This window comes from Mustela nivalis (genome assembly GCF_964662115.1).
Source record: "Mustela nivalis genome assembly, chromosome: 10".
Lineage (NCBI taxonomy): Eukaryota > Metazoa > Chordata > Mammalia > Carnivora > Mustelidae > Mustela > Mustela nivalis.
In genome coordinates this window covers 103,731,878-103,753,118 of record NC_139029.1, presented here as the reverse complement: position 1 = coordinate 103,753,118, position 21,241 = coordinate 103,731,878, and the positions used below count along the sequence as shown (strand labels likewise).

General features: G+C 36.9%; 1 protein-coding gene across 16 annotated transcripts in view; it reads left to right on the top strand.

The window, feature by feature from the left end:
- The window catches only part of RAP1A (RAP1A, member of RAS oncogene family), a 78,041-nt gene that overhangs the window by 38,114 nt on the left and 18,686 nt on the right, over positions 1-21,241 (top strand). For all 16 annotated transcript variants that reach the window (XM_082687426.1, XM_082687412.1, XM_082687427.1 and 13 more), the window contains one exon: positions 19,815-19,898. In XM_082687426.1, the coding sequence (XP_082543552.1) occupies positions 19,842-19,898 (57 nt within the window). In that variant the 5' untranslated portion in view covers positions 19,815-19,841. The remainder of the gene's footprint in view (positions 1-19,814; positions 19,899-21,241) is intronic.

The window sequence follows — 21,241 nt, the reverse complement described above, 5'->3', positions numbered from 1 at the left end:
TTGTGTGAGAAAGTCTGTATTTATCTTTCTTCTGAAGGATAATTCTACTGAATACAGAACTGTATCTTAGTGGACTTTTTCTTTCAACACCTTAAATATTTCACTTCCCTCTCGTTACGCTTGTGTAACTTCTGAAGAGAAATTGGATGTAATTCTCCTCCTTACTCCTCTGTAAGTAGGGTGTTGTTTCCCTCTGGCTTCTTTCAACATTTTCTCTATGTTTTTGATTTTCTGCAGCTTGAATATATGCCTAGGTGTAGATTTTTTGGTATTATTCTGCTTGATGTTCTCTGAACATCATGGTCTGTGATTTGGTACCTTCTGTTTATTATTATTGTCTTTTGATTATTATTTATTAATTACCAATCATTTTTTTCCTCCCAACTCCTCATTCCCTTTGGCCCTGAATTCAAAGTATATCTGGAAGATAACTAATTCTTAACCACTCCACCACTACTACTTTGGTCCATGTTACCATCTTTTGAATTGTTTCATTTGCTTTCACATAGTTCTCCTTACCTCTGCCCTTCACTTCCTCCTTCCCACAGAACAGTGGGATATCTGTTTAAAATTTCAGTGGGAACCTGTCATCCTTTGCTCACAATGGTCCAGTCACTTACCATCTCAGACCAAGTAAAAGCTGAAACTTACCATGGCTTGAAAGCCTGCATTTAGCTGTCTCTTACCTTATCTTCGACTATCACACCGTACTCCAGTTAGGGTGCCCTATGGAAGTCAGCATACATCTCAGAGGTTGCGTAACTCTTGTCTAACTTCCCATTGCTGATAGGTGCTCATTCAAATACCAGTTTTTCAGCTGAACTCCCTGTCTTCCTTTCCTGCCTAATTTTTTTCCAGAACACTTTTATCAGCTGACCTGTGTGTTTGACAGGAGAGAACATGGCACATTAGAGAAAATTAAGGAAAACCAGTTGGCTATAGCACTGAGAATGAGAGAGACAGATTGTGAGGTGAAACTGGAGTAGGAGTTAGGGACCAAATTGTGCAGACCCTTGTAGGCCATCTTAACATTGTTGATCTTTATTTAAAAATAGTGGGGAAAGCACTGAAATACCTTAACTGGAGGGATTTGGGAGGAGGATCAATAACATGATTAAATTTGTCTTTTTGTAATGATCATTCCGGCTTCATTGTGGAGAAAAGATTGGAGGGAGAAAACTGGATGTGGGGAAACCAGATGAGAGGCTGTCACAGTAATCCAGGTATAAGCGGATGGTAGCTCATCTGACCGGGGCTGGTGGCCATATGGAAAAGAATGTTTGGAATTGTTTGATTCTTATGAAAGAATCTACTTACAAACATATTTGGTCAGCAGTTTATAACTCCTGATTGGCGGATTTAACAGCTCCCGTTTACATGATCTCCATTGGATTCCATTATGAGAAAATAAAATTGTTCACCCAATGTAACTCTTTAAAGTAGATCCTAGGAAATCAATAGTTTTATATCTTTTTATATATTTCTTTGTGGTAGGCACAAAATCAAAGATCTCTAATTAAGTTATTTATTCCTATTTTAATGGCCGATTTCTAGACCCAATCAAATTGATTTCTCTGTCATGAAAACAAGGCTTTAAGTAATTTTATTATATTTTTTCTGACCACCTCTCATCTCAAAAATCAAGAAGCTGATTGGGACTAAGATTGTTCTCAACGGGATTTTTAAGAGACTAGGATGATTGTCTGTGGTATTTCTTGTCATGAATCCAGTCACCTCTGGCAACAGGAACCTGAGTAGAACTTCAGAGTTTATGAAAATCAGAAACTCAGGACAACTCTAGCCGTGCTAAGATAGATTTAAAGATCTTTAAGCAAGCAAACTAGCAAACCCAGGATCCTAACAGTAGTTTTCTAATGTGGCAGTATTTTCATCAACCAAAATGTTGGTCCTATATTTGTTCCACTTTTAAGAGGGAAAAGCATTTAACTTCTCCCATGCAAGGCATTTTATTTTATATGTGCCTGAAATATGTTGTATTGTTTAATTAGCAGAAACAAGCCATCTGAATCCAGCTTTGTTTTGTTAATAAGAAAATTGCATATTAATGAGGGCAGTTAATTTGTCCAGTCTCATGCAATTTTTATAGAGTTGGTTTTGGATCCAGATATGCCAGAAGAAAGATCTTTCATTTCAATCAGGTGTGTTAATTTGGGTTCCTTCGGCTCTACTACCCTTATGTGTTTATGGTTTTGAAAGAGCTGTGGGACCCTGAATTCAAAGGTTCAGAATCAATAAATTTTATTAATCTGTCTCCTGATTTGGGATTCCTAATCTGACAGTGCTATCCACTCTTGGCCTCTATTACCTTTCCACAATTCTTGTCAAAATACCGGTAACACTCTAGATACAGTAATAAAGCAGTGATGGTAGTTATTTTTTAGTGGATAATATTTGCCAGGCATTATACTAAGGGCTGAATATATATTATCTTATTTGGTGTCCACAGCACCATTGCTGAGCTATGTCCTTTACTTTAAGATTAACCCTCTTTCTGTTTCAAATCCCAACCCTATTCCCTGCTTTCCTAACTGATCTCTCTGCTCCAATTTCTCATTCCTTTGTTCCAACCTACACAGTTCTCATAGAGCTTTTTTTTTTTTTTTTTTTTTTCTTTTCTCAGATTCTGTTCTCAAAAGCCTTAGGTGGCTTTCCCCCACTGTTAGGAAAGGTTCAAGTTCTTAGAATATCAAACAGGGCCTTCGGTAGCTTGCTAGCTTACTGTTTAATGTCTGTACTCATTCCTTTCCCATTGCCTTTCACTGAAAATATTCAAGCCACCCAGCCATTTTTCTAAATCATTTTTTCTACTAGACTCTTCATTTTATTGAGTCTGCCTTTTTATATGGTATTCCATGTTTATAATATGCTTATGTCTCTACCCTCTTCCTCTGCCTCACCTTCAAGAAATAACATGCAGGGCATGCAGTGAAAAATCTCCCTTCTTTCCATGTCCCCTCATTCCTCAATTTTCTTCTAAAGGTAGTCTGTGCATTTACAAGTTTCCGTGTACATGCATGAGTTAGAAGGAAGTTTGCAAGTTGATTAGAGAATGTGAACTCTGGAACCAGGCAGCTCTTCCTAGGTTTATGGTTTGGGCAAAGTACTACCTCATAAGCTCTTTGTGAGGATTTCTTATAACATTGCATGGCATGTGCTAAGCTGTCAGTAAATGTATGCTATTATATTATTGTTGTGTTGTTGTTTTATAACAGAGCACAATATATTGAAAGAGAATGGCATTTAAAATCAGGAGACATCAGTTTGAATATAACCTCTTAGTTATTTTGTGCCTGAGTCATTTAACCGGAGTTAAACCTTGCATGATTTCCTCATCTTCATAATTAGGATAATGATACACAGTTTTGATTTGGTGAACTCAACAATAAAAAGAAAGAGCTTTGTAAATAATAAAATGGTGTATAAAGTTTAGTTGCTATTGGTCACATCATCTTGTTTTCTAGGAAAGGTCACAACATTTCAGCTGATGCTAAGAAGTGAAATAATCTTTAAAGGATAGAGATATCAGAAATTTAGTGACAGTTATGCTGTTTTGCTTTACAAATTATTCTAAATTCATACTTTTTTATTAGGTGTGGTTTGTTTTCATATTAGTCTTACATCTTAAATTATGATAATATAATTCATATGTCAGTGCCATTAAGGGGAAAATGTTAGAGTAAATTTGTCTATTTGTGCAATTGTATCAATATTTCAGAGTTGGTATAATTAGCTATACTTAGCATAAATTAGTAAGCCTAATTTGGTGAACCTTATCTTTAAGGAAAAAATTTTTTGTCAACCTAGAAAATATTAGTCACGGCCCGTAACATTTTTTTTTTCATGGTTTGCAATTGTGTTATTTGCCTGTGGTGATAACAGTTGCTGAAGAATATTCATTTTACTAAGTAGATGGTCATACATGTAAAAAGAGGTTCCTTTTGATGCATTTTTTTTTGATGATTTATGCTGTTGTTAAAGGGCATTCACTTTTTTTTTTTTTTTTGATAAATCCTGGATTCCACAGTGTATATCAGCACCCAAAGACACAGAGAATGGCATATTTTTGAGTACTTTGATATTCTCCCTTCCTTTCTTAATGAGAGGCATTTCCAATATCCAGTGTTTAGGAGAAAAAAAATGTAGTCAGGTCAATAGTAGGTAGAGCAGAATTCTAGCCAGGCAATATGGAACCTGAGTTCAGGCTTTAAACATTTCCCTGTATTGCTTATGAGAATGAGATTACAAAAAATTACTAGTAGATAAATGGAGGGGAGATTTCTAGAAATAATATAAATTTTAAAAAATGATAGGCTTAATGGATAGCTTTAACAACAGATTAGCTTAAAGAATTAGAAGTCAGAGACCATCTGAAAAGTAAATTAACCATAATAAAGAGACGGGTGGGAGGTAGGTAAGAGAAGAAAAGAGAAATAGTAATTTCTAGTTTTCTTTAATTACTATCTCTAAGTAATGGATGGATTGGTTGGATGCTTTGCTGTGCCACTACAGCTTCCACCTCACTGCATTTCTGATATTGAAGTTTGACTACATGACAGGGTTTGGGCAGTTTAGATGGAAATGGAAGGTATGCATGCCTAGGTTTTAACCTTATAGATTATGCCTATAAAAGGAAAGAGATATACCTTTTCCTTCCTGTGGACTGGAATGCGTACATGGTAGTGAACTATTTTTAGCTTGTGGAAGAGGGCAGTATTCCAAAGACAACAGAGCAATGAAATGTAAGAACTTAGCTCTCTGACTGCTAAGCTGCCCCCTGGACTATATCCTTTCTGACTGTCATACGAGAGAGGGAAGAAACTTGAATTTTGTTTAAGCCCTCTTATTACAGTAGGGTCTCTTATTATAGTAGCCTAGTCTGTGTCCTAACTAATATAAGAGGAGCATGAGAAAAATCTAACAAATCTAAGCAGAATCTAGATAGGAAGAAAAATGAAATAGAAAGAATGTTTGAGGAGATTATGATTGAGAATTTCTAAAACTGCAAAAAGACAAATTCAAGAAGTCAAATAAAAGATAAATAAAAATATAATTTGCACACAATGAGTGATCTCAAAAATAGCCAGAGAGAGAAAATAGATTGCTTTTAAAAGATCTGTAGTTAATACCTTTAAGAGTATAGGTAGTTTAAAGTTTTCAGTTAATAATAACTGAGAGACTTTACTACCAATAGAACATCTAAGACAACTTCAAAAAGGCATACTTTAGGTAGAAGGAAAATGATCCCTGATGGAGGGTTTGAGATATTAATTAGAAAAGAAGAAAGGCTGAAAATTAAAGAGCCAAGCATCCAAGCTAAATTGGAAAAAGAACAGAATAAAGAAGGGGATGAAGACGTAGACATAAAAGCCGATATTAAAGAAATAAAAAAACAAGTTTATAGTAAAGGATCAACAAAGCCAAAGTTGATTCCCTGAAAAAGACAAACCTGGTAAGATCAATCAAAAAACAAAATAAAACAAAACCCAAAACCCAGATATAAACAATAAGAATGAAAAAGGAGCCACAACCACAGATGCTATAGGATTATTATAAAAAAGTATACCTAATTAACTTTTTGTTTAAGGAATAATTTCAAATGATAGATTATTGCATGCATTGCCATAAGAGTATATTAAGCTTTTTAAGACCACTTGTCAAGGGGCGCCTGGGTGGCTCAGTGGGTTAAGCCGCTGCCTTCGGCTCGGGTCATGATCTCAGGGTCCTGGGGTGGAGTCCCATGCGGGCTCTCTGCTCAGCGGGGAGCCTGCTTCCCCTCTCTCTCTCTCTGCCTGCCTCTCTGTCTACTGTGATCTCTCTCTGTCAAATAAATAAATAAAATCTTAAAAAAAAAAAAAAACGACCACTTGTCAAATTTGCTTTCCTGAATAAGAGGTTTGGATTAAATATTTTATTTTATTTTATTTTAAAGATTTTATTTATTTATTTGACAGAGAGAGATCACAGGTAGGTAGAGAGGCAAGCAGAGAGAGAGAGAGAAGCAGGCTCCCTGCTGAGCAGAGAGCCCGATATGGGACTCGATCCCAGGACCCCTGAGATCATGACCTGAGCCGAAGGCAGCGGCTTAACCCACTGAGCCACCCAGGCACCCCTGGATTAAATATTTTAATCCTTCACTTGAATTTTTGGAAAATTTCAAGGGTGCAGTGAATGGGATGATTGCCTTAGTCAAACTTAAGTCGTACAGTATTAAGATTTTGGTAAAGATTTGTTTGGGGATAATTGACAGATGAACTTTTTTTAAAACAGTAGAATTTGTCTCCCTTTCTAATATATTAAAAAAATGGGGACGTGTCACTCAGTAAGGAAATGCAAGAACGTAAGAAACTATAGAAGCCTTGTGTTCTTAAAATTGTGTGTGTGTGTTTTTTTTTCTTTTTAAGTGTTACTGGGGCGCCTGGGTGGCTCAGTTGGTTATGCCTCCAACTTGTGATTTTGGCTTAGGTCATGATCTCATAGGTCCTGAGGTTGAGCCCCATGGTGGCTTCCTCACTCAGTAGGGAGTCTGCTTGAGATTTTCTTCCTCTGCTGCACAGCACCACCACAACCACCTCCCGACTCAATCATGTGCTTTTTCTCTCTCAAATAAATCATTTTTAAAAAAGAAAAGAAATACGGAAGAGAACACTCAAGCTAGAAGTTTGAAATAGCTGTTGTAAGTTAAAAAGATACAGTGACTGCTTTTTTTTTTTAATTTTAAGCTCTTTAGTAATGCCTGCTAATAGTACTAATTAGCACATACTACTTTTAAGAAAGAGTAAGAATTAAAGCTTTTGCAGAAGAGACCAAAATGATTATAGAATTTGGAACTTTACCATTTGAAAAAGGAAATAGGACTGCTTATTGAAAAAGAGGATGGGGGGTGGAATAACTGTCTTCAAATATTTGAGGGATATAGACTTACAAAGAGGAATTCTTTTTATTCTGTTTAGCATCAGAGGACAGACCCAGTAAGTGTCCACTACAAAGAAATAGAGCGGTGTAAAGAACATTGTAACGATTCGGTTACCCAGAAATGGAATGGACTATTTTGTGAAGGTGAAGTTCAAAGAGCTTAGATGACCATATCTAGAGATATTTTTACACTGAATTTCTAGAAAAGAAACACCTACTATAATTCAGGTATCTGTTGTTGAATACTGACTTCACTATTTAAAACAAGACAAGACAAAACCAGCTATTTGTACAACATGACATAAGATTTGCTACATGGAAGTTAAGTGTATCTTTTTAACAAGTCTTTTATATTTGTCATCCTAGACTTCATAAAATAAGCTTTTATCATTTGTGATTTGCAGATTTAGGATTTAGGACTTCTTTTTATTGTTTTAGGACTGCTAATCTGTTTTGTTTTATTCCTGTTATCTTTTGTTTACCTTTCCTATTGTTTATTTTTCATTTTCTAACTCTTGGTTGAATTGGTCAAGTGTTCTTTGCCTGTTTTTCCTCTAGTGATTTTTAAATTGTATGTAATCTCATTGTTTACATTGCATTTTTCACCTGTCTAGATTTACATTTTTTCGATGTATAGATTTGGTATCTTTTATTTTTCCCCCTAAGTAAGGGAAAAACTTCAACATGCCTTTACTTTCCTTCCTAACTCCTCTCAAACCAATGTGGAGATAATTACAGACTTTTATTTCCAAGTTTTTGTACTTGTTTTACAGCAATAATTAGGTTTCTAGCCACAATTTTTAATGATTTATCTGCTTGGCATGATTTCTTATTCTTATAACTTTTCTTGAATCATTTTCCCTTTTTTTTGTTGGCATACCTAAATAAGTTTTTATTTTTTTTGTCATTTAGTTCTAATCATTTTGATTTCTTCTTTGACCAGTGTATTATTTAGAATTGTATTTAACTTACAAATATTCTGTGTTTATGTAGTTATATATTTGTATTGATTTCTAGTTTGATTGCATTATGGTTAGAATACTCTGTGTGATTTCAGTTCTTTGAAATTAGTTGAGCCCAGCATGGCCTTACTAGTAAATGGTCCAGGGACACCAGGCTGGCTCAGACGGTAGAGTGTGTGACTCTTGATCTTGGGGTTATAAGTTGGAGGCCCACATTGGGTGTGGAGACTACTTAAAAATAAAATCTTAGGAAAATTAAAAATAAAAAATATGGGGTGCCTGGGTGGCTCATTTGGTTAAGCATTTCACTCTTGGTTTCGGCTCAGGTCATGATCTCAGGGTCCTGGATTGAGCCCTGCTTCCGGGCTCAGCAGGGAGCCTTTTTGAGGATTCTCTCCCTCTCCTTCTGCCCCTCCTGCTGCTCACGGATGCATGCACTCTCTGTCTCTAAAATAAATAGACCTTTTTGAAAAATTAAAAAATAAAAATAAATGATCCACGTACACTTGAAACATGTGTTGGGGCACCTGGGTGGCTCAGTGGATTAAGCCTCTGCCTTTGGCTCAGGTTGTGGTCTCAGGGTCCTGGGATCGAGCCCCACATGGGTCTCTGTGTTCAACAGGAGCCTGCTTCTGCCTCTCTCTGCCTGCATCACTGCCTGCTTGTGATCTCTCCTGTCAAATAAATAAACAAAATCTTTAAAGAAAAAAAAGAAAGAAAGAAAAAAATGTGTCATTTGCAGTTGTTAGGTATAGTGTTCTGTATATATATGACTCGGGTTAAGTTGATTCATTATTTGGTCAAATCTTATATGTATTATTACTGATTTTTTCTTCCTTTTCTGTCAGTTGCTGGAAGTTGTGTTAAAATCTAATCATGGCTGTGCATTTCTCTAGTTTTCCCTTTAGTTGTGTCACTTTTACATTATCTATTTTGCTTTGTGTTTTAATTTTCTTCCCTATTGACTATTTATTAATGTAATTACTGATACATTTGCATTGTCTGACATCTTTCCATTTATTTTCAGTTTTTCCATCTGTTCTTTGTTCCTTTATATTATATTTTCTTCCTGCTATATTTTGTTATTAAACCATTTCAAACTATAGTGGCTTAAAGCAGTAACCATGTATTATCACCCATCAATTTTCTAGAGTGTGGAAGTAAGGAGTGGCTCCGCTGGGTGGATCTGGCCTAAGGTTTCTTCTCAAGGTATTGCAGTCAGATGGTGGCTGTTTGTGATCATCTTAAATCTTTCTTATTCACAGATCTGTGGGTACTGAAACTGTGAGGGCTTCTCACATAATTCTTTCTCTCCCATTGGTCTCTCCAGAGTGGTGGCTTCAGGGCTTTCTGACAGCTCTGGGCCCCATGGCATGGCTCCCAAAAGAGAGATCCAGGAGGAGGTTCTGGCCACCCTTCCTAGCATCAGAAGTCAGACAACATCACTTCTGCTATAATATGTTTAATAAATCTGCCCCTGATGTCCTGAACACTGGGTGTTAATACGCAACCAATGAATCACTGAACTCTGCGTCTGAAACTAATAATACACCGTTAGTTAATTGAATTTAAAATTTAAAAATAATAATCTTACCCATATTCAAAGGGAGGGGAATATATTTTTCTCTCTAGAAGCTTTTTAGGATTTTTGCCTTTACTTTCAGTTGTTTGAAATTTCAGCTCCTCTATGTCCAGTCGTGAATATCTTTTGTTGTTGTCATTATGTGTGGCATTCATTGAGCACTTTAAATCTGAAGATTACTAATTTTTTTAGTTTACCTTGGGAAATGTCTTTCTGTTATTTGGTTATTTTTCTATTATTTTTATTTTTTCTATTATTTCTTTTCTATTATTTCTTCAATTTTTCTGTTTCTAGATATCCTGTCAGATAGCTGAGATTTGTCCTTCTTCTTTCTTTCATACATTTCCATCTCTCTGTCCTTTTGTTCTGTACTCTTCGGATAGGTTCAGTATATTGCTTCACTGACTTGCTTTTTAGCTATCTCCATTTTTTACTTCACCGCATACACTGATTTCTTTTCTGGTGATCATATATTTTATTTTCTAAATTTCTAGTGTATCTTTTGCATAGACTTGATAACTTCATACATTTCTTAAGGGATATTAATTTATTTTACAGTGCTTTATAGGTCCTCTTAACTGTTTTCTTTGGGTTTTGTTCTTCTGTTTGTTGAATTCATTGCTTCTGTCAAATTGTTTTCCTCAAATCTGTGGTAGTTCTTCTTGAGAATCCCTGTTGACCTCTTACATATTTAAGAACTTATCTCCTTTCATTATGGGAAGGCGTAGGAATGCTGTTGGGCAGAATGTGCCTTGTTTTAGACTGTGAAGACTAATTTATAAACTTCATTTGCAAGGATGTGATGTCTGATCGCTTTATATACATCCTAAAGTATATCTTGAGAAGAACAAGTGCTAATCTTGAGAAAAACAAAAGAAGAAAGTGTCAAGGAAGAGATTCTTGCAATAAGATAATAATATGATTTCATGTGACAAAAAAAATTGAATCAGGGTCCTGGGATCTAGCCCCATATCTGGCTCTTTGCTCAGCAGAGAGCCTGCTTTCCCCCCACTTTTCTCCCTGGCTCTCTGCCTACTTGTGATATCTCTCTCTCTCTGTCAAATAAATAATCTTTAAAAAGTTGAATTTCTATTATGATGTATTATGAGAACACTGTTCTTTATTTTATTTTAAAAGATTTTATTTATTTATTGGACAGACAGAGATCACAGAGATCACAAGTAGGCAGAGAGGCAGGCAGAGAGAGGAGGAAGCAGACTCCCTGCTAAGCAGAGAGCCCGATGTGGGGCTCTGGGGCGCCATCCCAGACCCTGGGATCATGACCTGAGCCTAAGGCAAAGGCTTTAACCCTCTGAGCCACCCAGGTGCCCCATTTGTTCTTTATTTTAAAAGATTAAATCTTACCATTATTTCTGTATTTACTGAACCACCACATCAGCATGTATGGTCAGTTATCAGTTTTAAAATATTCATGGCTTCTGGGGTGCTGGGTGGCTTAGTTGTTTGAGTGTCTGACTTTTGGTTTCAGCTTAGGTCCTGATCTTGGGGTCATGAAATAGAGCTCTGTTGGGCTTCAAGTTCAGAGGGGAGTCTGCCTCCTCTCTCCCTCCCTCCTTCTCTAAAATGTGTAAATAACTCTTTAAGACAAAATAAAATATTTATGGCTTCTGTAAGTATAAACAACAGTATAACTGCTTGTTAAGAAACTACCTTCAGTGTTCCTTAATGTAAAAAATTTTTTCTCCGAAATTTCTCATCACCACCAAATTTCCTTAAATGAAATTTTGTTTTGTAGGTTCACTTGTGTAGGAGAAACTAATTCATCTTGTAATTAATTAGTTTACATATTTAAAAACTGAAACAACAAAATTGGGATTGATTTGTGTCATAAAGGCAATTGTGTTATTTTGTGAAATTTAGAAGTAGTTTTCCTTGAAGGAAGAATGAAAAAATTGTATTATAGCTCGGACTATAATGTTAGGAACTGAAGATTGACTTAATATTTAAACATAGTGTAATGTTTATTCTTGTCCTCCTTATTTGTCAGGGAATCTTAACCAGAGTGAGAAATTTTCTGGTGCTGTGTTGGGAGTGCAGGGCATAAGAGATTTCCATAAAAAGGCATGGGATTTGCTTGGAAGACCATAGTGGTTTTCTAACTTGGCAGTAATGAGTTAGAACTAACTCCTTTCAAAAGAAAATATTAATCCACATTATTCCTTTTTGGGTATTTGTATGTGTGTGTGTGTTTTCTTATCTGAGCTATATTATTTTTATATTTGCATGTATCTGTATGTGTATACATTCATGACCCAATGGTATTTGTCAGTTATGAAGAAAATAATTTTCTGTACATATAGTATGTATGAAAAAGCTTTGAGATTTGAATATCTTACTACTTGAGTTGAGGAACAGGGGCCAAATAGTTTGTTGTTGCAGAATACCCAAAATAATTTGGCCGTATCTGAGTGCTTTTCCCAAATTCCTTTGACCAAAGAGGCAATTTGGGGAATATAAATGAGCCTTGCTGTATTAGGATTCCCTCATGACAGATACACATTTTTGGATTAGATGATACATTTACATCTTGTTAAAATGACAGTGGTCCCCAGCTGAGAATCACCAGGGACCTGAGAACAAGATTATAGATGACATAGATCTGTCTATGTGTGTGTGTGTGTGTGTATGTATGCTCTTGTGTTTAATAATCAAGGTGTGTGTTTGTTTTTATTTTGTTTCCGTGGAAATAAGAGAACCACCTGATACAGATAGAGGTATAGTGTCCAGCACAAATCTCTCCCAAGTCACATTTTCCTCTGTTTTCCTGTCCATCTACATTGCAAAAATGTGGTCTTTTCTCAGGGCTCGATTCTTAGCTTTCTTCTGTTTTCACTGAATAAATTCTTGGTTGATCTCATCTACTGTGGTTCCAACTCCTAAGTCTGTACCCTCTAGCCCTTTGGTTTCTGCTGAGCTTCCAGACTTAAAGAGTTTTAAATACGGCATAGAGTTTTAAATACTTTTCCCATAGGAATTTCAGACTTAATTTTGGGCAAGAAAATTAACTTTATTTTTTTTTAAATTTTTTATTAACATAATGTATTATTAGCCCCATGGGTCAAGGTCTGTGAATTGCCAGGTTTACACACTTCACAGCACTCACCATAGCACATAACTTCCCCAGTGTCCATAACCCCACCACCCTCTCCCTACCCCCCTCCCCCTGGCAACCCTCAGTTTGTTTTGTGAGATTAAGAGTCTCTTACGGTTTGTCTTCCTCCCGATCCCATCTTGTTTCATTTATTCTTTTCCTACCCCCAAACCCCCCACGTTGCATCTCCACTTCCACATATCAGGGAGATCATATGATAGTTGTCTTTCTCTGATTGACTTATTTCGCTAAGCATAATATCCTCTAGTTCCATCCATGTCGTCGCAAATGGCAAGGTTTCATTTCTTTTGATGGCTGCATAGTATTCCATTATACACACACACACACACACACACACACACACCACATCTTCTTTATCCATTCATCTTTGATGGACGTCTAGGTTCTTTCTATAGTTTGGCTATTGTAGACATTGCTGCTATAAACATTCGGGTGCACCTGCCCCTTCGGATCACTACATTTGTATCTTTAGGGTAAATACCCAGTAGTGAGACTGCTGGGTCATAGGGTAGCTCTATTTTCAACTTTTTGAGGAACCTCCAGAGTGGTTGCACCAGCTTGCATTCCCACCAACAGTGTAAGAGAGTTCCCCTTTCTCCACATCCTCCCCAGCATCTGTCATTTCCTGACTTATTTATTTTAGCCATTCTGACTGGTGTGAGGTGGTATCTCATTGTGGTTTTGATTTGTATTTCCCTGATTAACTTTCTTTTTAAGCCTCCTTTTAGCCACCTAATTTGCCCTGAGTAGATACTTAGGAGTTATCCTTTATTCCTCTTCATTCCCCTAAATAATAATCTGTAACTAGCTACAGAGGCCTGTCAGTTTTACCTTCAGAAAACCACAGTCCCCTAATCAGTCCTAGTGCTGCTGCACAGGCCTGTGTCATTTTCCACCCGAGCTCTTTCAGTAGCTTCCTGACTATTCTCCCTGCCTCTGGTCTCTCCTCCAGTCCATTTTATATACTATGAACAGTTGTCTTTCCAGAATATACACCTGACTGTAGTACTTAAAAAACAAAAAAACAAACAAAAAGAACACTGTTTTCAGAACTCCTGGGTGGTTTAGTTGATTAAGTGTCTGTCTTTGGCTCAGGTCACGATCCCAGGAAAGACCTTTATCCGGCTCTCTGCTTAGTGGGGAACCTGCTTCTCCCTCTCCCTTGCCTGCTACTCCCCCTGCTTGTGCTATCTCTCTCTGTCAAATAAATACATAAAATCTTTTTAAAAAGGCACTGTTTTCTCCCCCATTGCTTACTAGATAAATTATAGACTCTTTTACATGGTAAGTGCCTTTGCAGGCATAACCCAGTCTCCAAACCCTGCTCTGTTTTTCCATACCTTGCTTTTTAAACCCTGTTTTCTGGCCACACCCGGCTTTGTGGTAGTCCCTTGATCTTGTTAATTTAATGATCTAGAGTATTTCTTCAAGCTGTTTTCTCTGTTTCATGCCTTTTCCTCCTTACCTGGAAAATTCCTGTTCAGTTTTTCATTTAGTTCTTAGGTAACCTCCATGAAAAACTAAATCTGCTTGCTCTCTCCTCTGTTTCTTCTTCCTTCCCCAACCCGTTAATCTCTGCTCTGTAAAAGCTTTGTTCACATAATATTGTAATTACTTAGTTTTACCTCCAACTGGAGCTCCGGGAAGATGGGAAACATACTTTCCATTTTTGTGTCCCTTGCACCTAATACAGAGCTGGTACCTGGGAGATACTTTGTAATTGTTTTTGGTTTGGTTTGGTTTGGTTTTATTTATTTATTTTTAACAAGATTTTATTTATTTATTCGACAGACACAAGTAGGCAGAGAGGCAGGCAGAGAGAGAGGAGGAAGCAGGCTCCCTGCCGAGCAGAGAGCCCGATGCGGGGCTCGATCCCAGGACCCTAGGATCATGACCTGAGCCAAAGGCAGAGGCTTTAACCCACTGAGCCACCCAGGCGCCCCTGTAATTGTTTTTTGATTCAGAATACCAGTCATACCTGCAACCATGTCTGTTGGATAGTCTGCTATAATTCATCCTTACTATGTTTCTTAGCCAATAAATGCTGCTGGAACAAATTACCATAGACTGGGTGGCTTAAACAACAGACTTACTTCTCATAGTTCTAGAGGCTGGAAAGTCCAAGATCAAGCACTGGAAAATCAGGGGTCTGAGAAGGACCTTGACTTATAAGTAGGTGTCTATATCTTTACTTGGTGGAGAGTGAGAGAAGTAAGCTCTTGAACTCTTACAAGGGCACTAATCCAGTCATCTAATCTTCAAGTAATCCTAATTATCTCCCACAGGCCCCACCTATTAATATCATCACACTGAGGGAACACAATCAGTTTATAAGATTATATATGTAACTGGTATTTTAAGAAATTTCCCTTTTTCCCCCATTGGATTTTCTTAAATTAATTCTATTGAACTACAGTTTACATGTAATAAAATGTCCCTTTTTCCTTCTTAAGCTTTAAAATTTTATTTATTTTTAAATTTTAATTCCAGTATAACATACAGAGCTGTATTAGTTTCCAGGTGTATAATGCAATGATTCAACAATTCTGTACATTCTGTGCTATTTTGATAAGTGTACTCTTAATCTCCTTTCCCTATTTCCCCCATCCTCCCACCCACCTCCCCTTGGAAACACCAGTTATCTGTATTTAAGAGTCTACTTTGTTTTTTTTCCTTTGTTCATTTATTTTGTTTTCTTAAATTCTACATATGAGTGAAATCATATGGTATTTCTCTTTCTCTGACTGACTTATTTCACTTAGCATTATACTTTCTAGATCCATTCATGTTGTTGGAAATGGCAAGATTTCATTCTTTTTTAAGACTAATATTCCATTCTCTACATATACCACATCTTCTGTATCCATTTATCTGTTGATGGACACTTCGATTGCTTCCATAATTTGGTTGTTGTAAATAATGCTGCCATAAACATGAGGGTGCACGTATCTTTTTGCGTTGGTGTTTTCATATTCTTTGGGTAAATACCCAGTAATGGAATTATGGTAATTTTGTTTTTAATTTTTTTGAAGAACCTCCATGTTGTTTTCCAGAGTGACTGCACCAGTTTTCATTCCCACTGAAAGTACATGAGGATTCCTAAAATGTACTTATTTTAAATGTGCAATTCATAAAGGAGGCTCCTAGGAGACTTGGTCAGTGAAGCATCTGCCTTCAGCTCAAGTCATGTTCTCAGGGTCCTGTGATGGAGTACCGCGTCTGGCTCATTGATCAGTGGGGAGTCTGCTTCTCCCTCTGTCTGTCCCCTGCCCACCCCCTGCTTGTATGCTCTCTCTCTCTCTCAAGTAAAAAAATGAAAAATCTCCCAAAAAAATATACAATTCAGTAAAATTTGATAAATGGAAATACCCATGTAACCAACACCATAGTCAAAGTACAGATCACTTCTATCACCCAGAAAAATTCCTTTCTGCTCCTCTGTAGTCATCCCTGCCCCACCATTGGCCCCAAGTAACTTTCTGGCACTGTAACTTAGTTTTGTCTTTTCTAGAGTTACATTATATAAGTGGAATCATATAGTGCTCCCTCTTTTGTGTATTTTGCTGAGTGATTTTTGGGGATGTATTATCTTGTTGAATCTGTCAGTAGTTTATTCTTTTTCTTTAAATTAATGAGTATTAGTCCCTTGATTGCGTATACCACAATTTATCCATTCATTTCTTGGTGGATACTTGGGTTGTTTTTAAATTTTGGCTGTTATGAACAAAAATAAGAGTTGAAGTTCATTTTTCTTCTCGATTGAGTTGTTAAAAAAACCTGTCTTTTACATACTGAATTACTTTTGCCCTCTCTTAAACAGTCCATTCCTGTGTAACAGATTAACACAACTCTTTCTGGATTTAAAGCAACATTCATCATTTATTGTCAGCTTCTGTGGACCAGCCTTTTGGGAGTGGCTTGCCTGGAAGGTTCTGGCTCATGGTCCCAGGAGACTGTAGTCCTCTGAATTAAAAGCTTGACTAATGGGCGCCTGGGTAGCCTCAGTTGGTTAAGCGACTGCCTTCAGCTCAGGTCATGATCCTGGAGTCCCAGGATTGGGTCCCACATTGGGCTCCCAGCTCCATGGGGAGTGTGCTTCTCCCTCTGACCTTCTCTCCTTTCATGCTCTCTCTCACTCTCTCTCTCAAATAAGTAAATAAAATCTTAAAAAAAAAAAAAAAGCTTAACTAATATACTTCTGAAGGGGGCTTATTCACATGTTTGGTAAAGTGTGCCAGCTGTTGGTAGGAGTCCTCAGTTCCTCCCCAGTTGGGCCTCTCTGAAGGGCTGCTGTTTAGATGTTCTCGTGACATGGGGAGTGGCCGAGTGATACCAGAAACCATGGTACAAGCTGCAGTGCCTTTTAAAGGAGGTCACATATGGTCACTTTGCCATATTCTATTGGGATATGTGGTCACACACCCAATCTTAGGAAGAAACTACACAAGATATATGAAAACTGGGAGTGAACAGTATAAGTTATGAATACCAGGAGATCAGAATCCTTGGGGGCTTATCTTGAAGGATGGGTATGACAGTCGCTTTATCAAAATTGAACCAAAGATATATATGTGGTTTTATTTCTGGATTTAATTTGGTGTCACTGATCTGTATGCCTTTTTGACAGTATAACAGTATCTTTATTACTGTAGGGCACTTGGGTGGCTCAGTGGGTTTAAACCTCTGCCTTTGGCTCAGGTCATGATCTCAGGGTCCTGGGATCTAGCCCTGCATCAGGCTCTCTGCTCGGCAGGGAGCCTGCTTCCTCCTCTCTCTCTCTCTCTGCCTGCCTCTCTGCCTACTTGTGATCTCTCTCTGTCAAATAAAAAAATAAATTCTTAAAAAAATATATCTTTATTACTGTAGTTTTATGTCTTAAAATCAGGTAGTGTAATACTTTTTCTTTTTCAGAACTCTATACTAAGTTATTTGCATTTTCAAAAAATGTTAGTCATCTTGTCAATTTTTACAAAAAGGAATCCTTCTGATTAGGATTGCATTGAATTGAAATGTTGGAATATTGTAATAGATGGTTTACATTTAATGTGATGGTGTGGTTGCCTTTTAATTCTGCTTCCCTGCTCTTTCTTCTTTTTTGCTTTGCTTTTCTATTTTTTCTGCTGGTTTGTTTTTGGTTTTTTGGGGGTGTTTTTGCTTGTTTGTTTTGTTTTTGTTTTTTTGATGAATCAGTCTTTTTTCACTGGCTGCTCTGGGTTTTATACCATGCATCTTCAGCATCTGACAGTTTATCTTCAAATAATATCATACTACTCCAAATACACTGTAAGAACCTTGAGCAACAGGCTTCCAGTCCCCTTCCTTTTCTGTGCTATTATTGTGCTGTTACTTCTGTTTGTGGTGTAAAACCTTGTAGAACATTATTATTAGTTTTGCTTTAAGTAGTCAAAAGCTCTTGAAGATTTACTCTCATTTACCATTTCTGGTACTTTTTATTCCTTTTGTAATCGTCATTCCTTTATGTAGATCCAAGTTTCCATCTGTTATCATTTTCTTCCACCTGAAGAACTTACTTTGTTTTTTTTAAATGGTACTGATGAAATTTTTTTCTAGCTTTTCCGTCTTCCTCCCTTCATTCCTTCTTCTGTTTCATTTCCTTTTCCTCCCTCCCTCCCTGTCTTTTCTATCTGAAAGAAAGCTTTATTTCACTTTCATTTTGGAAGGATAGATTCATTGTATTTAGCATTCTAGATTGACCATTTTTTTCTTTAAGCATTGTTTTGGGGAAAAATTTTATTTATGAGAGAGAGCATGCACGAGCATGCATAAGAGGTGGGGGGCGGGTGGAGCAGAAGGAGAGGGAGGAAGACTCCACAGTGAGCACACAGCCCAACACAGGGCTCAATCTTAAGACCCTGAGATCATGACCTTAACAGAAATCGGGAGTCTGATGCTTAGCCAACTGAGCCACGCAGGCACCCCTTCTTTAAGCATTAAAGATACTCCATTTCCTTCTGTCTTGCATAGCTTCTCAAGAAGTCTGAATCTTCTGGGATTTCTAGAAAATTGCCTGTTTTTCAACAAGGGGAACTTTCTTGAACAAATTTCCAATATTTCTCGGCACCCTAGAATTGTTCAGCTTATAGATCCCTACTTAGTCTTTGCCTTTATGTCATGGAGTCTCATCCTGCATGTTCTGCTTAATGTTTGGCCAGAGACTCAAGTGAACGTCTGTGCAGATTTCTGGAATTTTCTGTGCTTAACTGCCTCTTCTCTGATGCACATTTTGGTCTCTGCTTGAGTTCTTCCTCCCTATACCACAGTCTGAAAAGTTCCTCTAAACATAAAGGCACGGCAGATGTAGGCCTCACTTCATCTTGTTACAACACTCAGAGATCATAGTCCTTCTATACTGCTTATTGTCAGATGTCTGAAAACAGTTGTTTCATGTATTTTTTTCTGGTGTTTTAGCTGTTTACTGTGGAATAGAAAGTCCATTCTTACTTATTCCATCATGGCCTTTGGAAATTCTTACCTGCCGTATTAGCTTTTAAGATAACTATGGAGATAAAAAATAAAGTTTATATTTCTTTTTTTTTTTTTTTTGCCTTTCTAGCAATTTGGGCCTTATGGAGCATATTGCTAATCCCTACTTATAGAGTTTTAGCAGTTTCATTAATATCCCTTTCATATCCTAATAATTTTCAAGTAACATTTTACATGGTTCAGCTATAATAGAATAATGAACAAAGTAATATATAATTACTATGTGTTATTTTAAGTAAATAAAATAGCATATACATTAATGCTAATGAGTGAACTTTTCAAAAAAGTGTGTTAAGTCATTTAAACAACAGCTTTGTAAAGAATTAGGTTCGTGATTGTTGTTATAAGACAACTACTAGTTTTAACTCACTGAGCCACCCAGGCACCCCAAGACAACTACTAGTTTTAATCACCTTATTTTCTGGTCAAACACTCTGACAAGTAACATGAAAAGGCCCTAAGGATGACTGATGCCTAGTCAAAGGTGATCTTTAATGAATTAAAATGCCTGGCAGTGGTTCTGTAAACTTAGCTTAGAATCTGCATGGTTTTACTGTATTCCTCTGTTTCCCTTAATAGCCTTAAGGGAAAAAACAAACAAAAAAACAAAATACATCATATATTTCATGTAACAGTTGCACATTCTTAGGCTATTCTTGGCAAGTTTATTAATCTTTAGATTTTTGTTTTTTTTCCCCAGATTGTCAGTATTTAAACAGACCACATCATGCGTGAGTACAAGCTAGTGGTCCTTGGTTCAGGAGGCGTGGGGAAGTCTGCTCTGGTAAGTTAGCCACCTAACTCTAACTTAATTAGTATAATACAAGAAGAACATTGATATTTGCTTGTCTTGGACTTTTAGTCATTAGTGAGAAAAGGTGGCAGTATTTTTTATATGCCTAGTATTTGGCCCACAGGGGACAAAGATTCATTCAGTAACCACAGATGTTTAGCTTACAATGGTGCCTCATTCAGTCTTTCCCTTAAGCAAATATTTACTGACTGCCTACCATGTGCTGTAATTCATGACTGTAATTCAAAGAGGAATAAGATTGTTCTCATTTTTTAAGGAACTTATATTCCAGTGGGGGAATACTGATTATTTCAGATACTAGTGAAGTAAGTCCTACCCTACCTCCACCCTAGACTTAAGTGAAATGAAGTTATTTTTTGTAGACATGCTGTATTTATTTAGCAGATATTCATTGAGCTTCTATACTGTCAGACTTTAGGGTGACAATAATGAACAAAAACAGTCACAGTCCCTCAGAGCTTACCATGTAGTGGAAGAGATATAATAATTACAAAGTTAAATGAAGAACTACCTCATTATAATTGTGAAAGAGATACTTTGAAAGAAAAGTACAGACTGTGAAGAGAGACTGCTATGACAAATGAACCTCAGTTCGCATTTGAACAACTAAGAATGGGTCCCAGGTGCTGTGGCATGAGTGAACTGGAAGGCAAGTAGAGGGAAATGAAGTGAGAAGCAGGGACCACATCATGACTTGAAGGCCATATAAAAACTTGACACTTACTCCTAATGTTGTGTGAACCCATTGAAAGTGTTTTTGTTTTTGTTTTTGTTTTTTTTCAGGGGCTGAGAGGTGGGAGGGGTGTTGACAGGATTAGACACATGTTTTAAAGAGAATACTTTGTTCAATGTGGAGTGATTTAGAAGAGAAACTGAGTGGACACGAGAGACCAGTTGGGAGTTAATGCTGAACCCCAGATTATTGTTTGTGGAACCTTATATTGGGCCTGTGGCAGTGAAGGAGAGAAGAGTAGATGTTTTGAGAATTAAATAACTTGGTGCTGGATTGGTGTGAGGACCAGGAGAGAAGGAGTTGTTGAGGATGATTCCCAAAGTTCTAGTTGTTGAACTACTAATTTTATGGATGGATCATTTAAGTAAAAGCGAAATACTGGAGAATGAGCAGATCTGAAAGTAAAAATCAAAAGTCTTGTCAAATTTGGTTATGTGAGATGTTAAAGTAAATACATCAAATAAGTCATTAGTTCCTCAAGATAATAGCCTTAAAAGAGACTTAAATGATTTGGGGCACCATGTATATATCAGCAGTATTTAATTTCATGAGAATTATGTTACTGTTAAATTTAGTACCT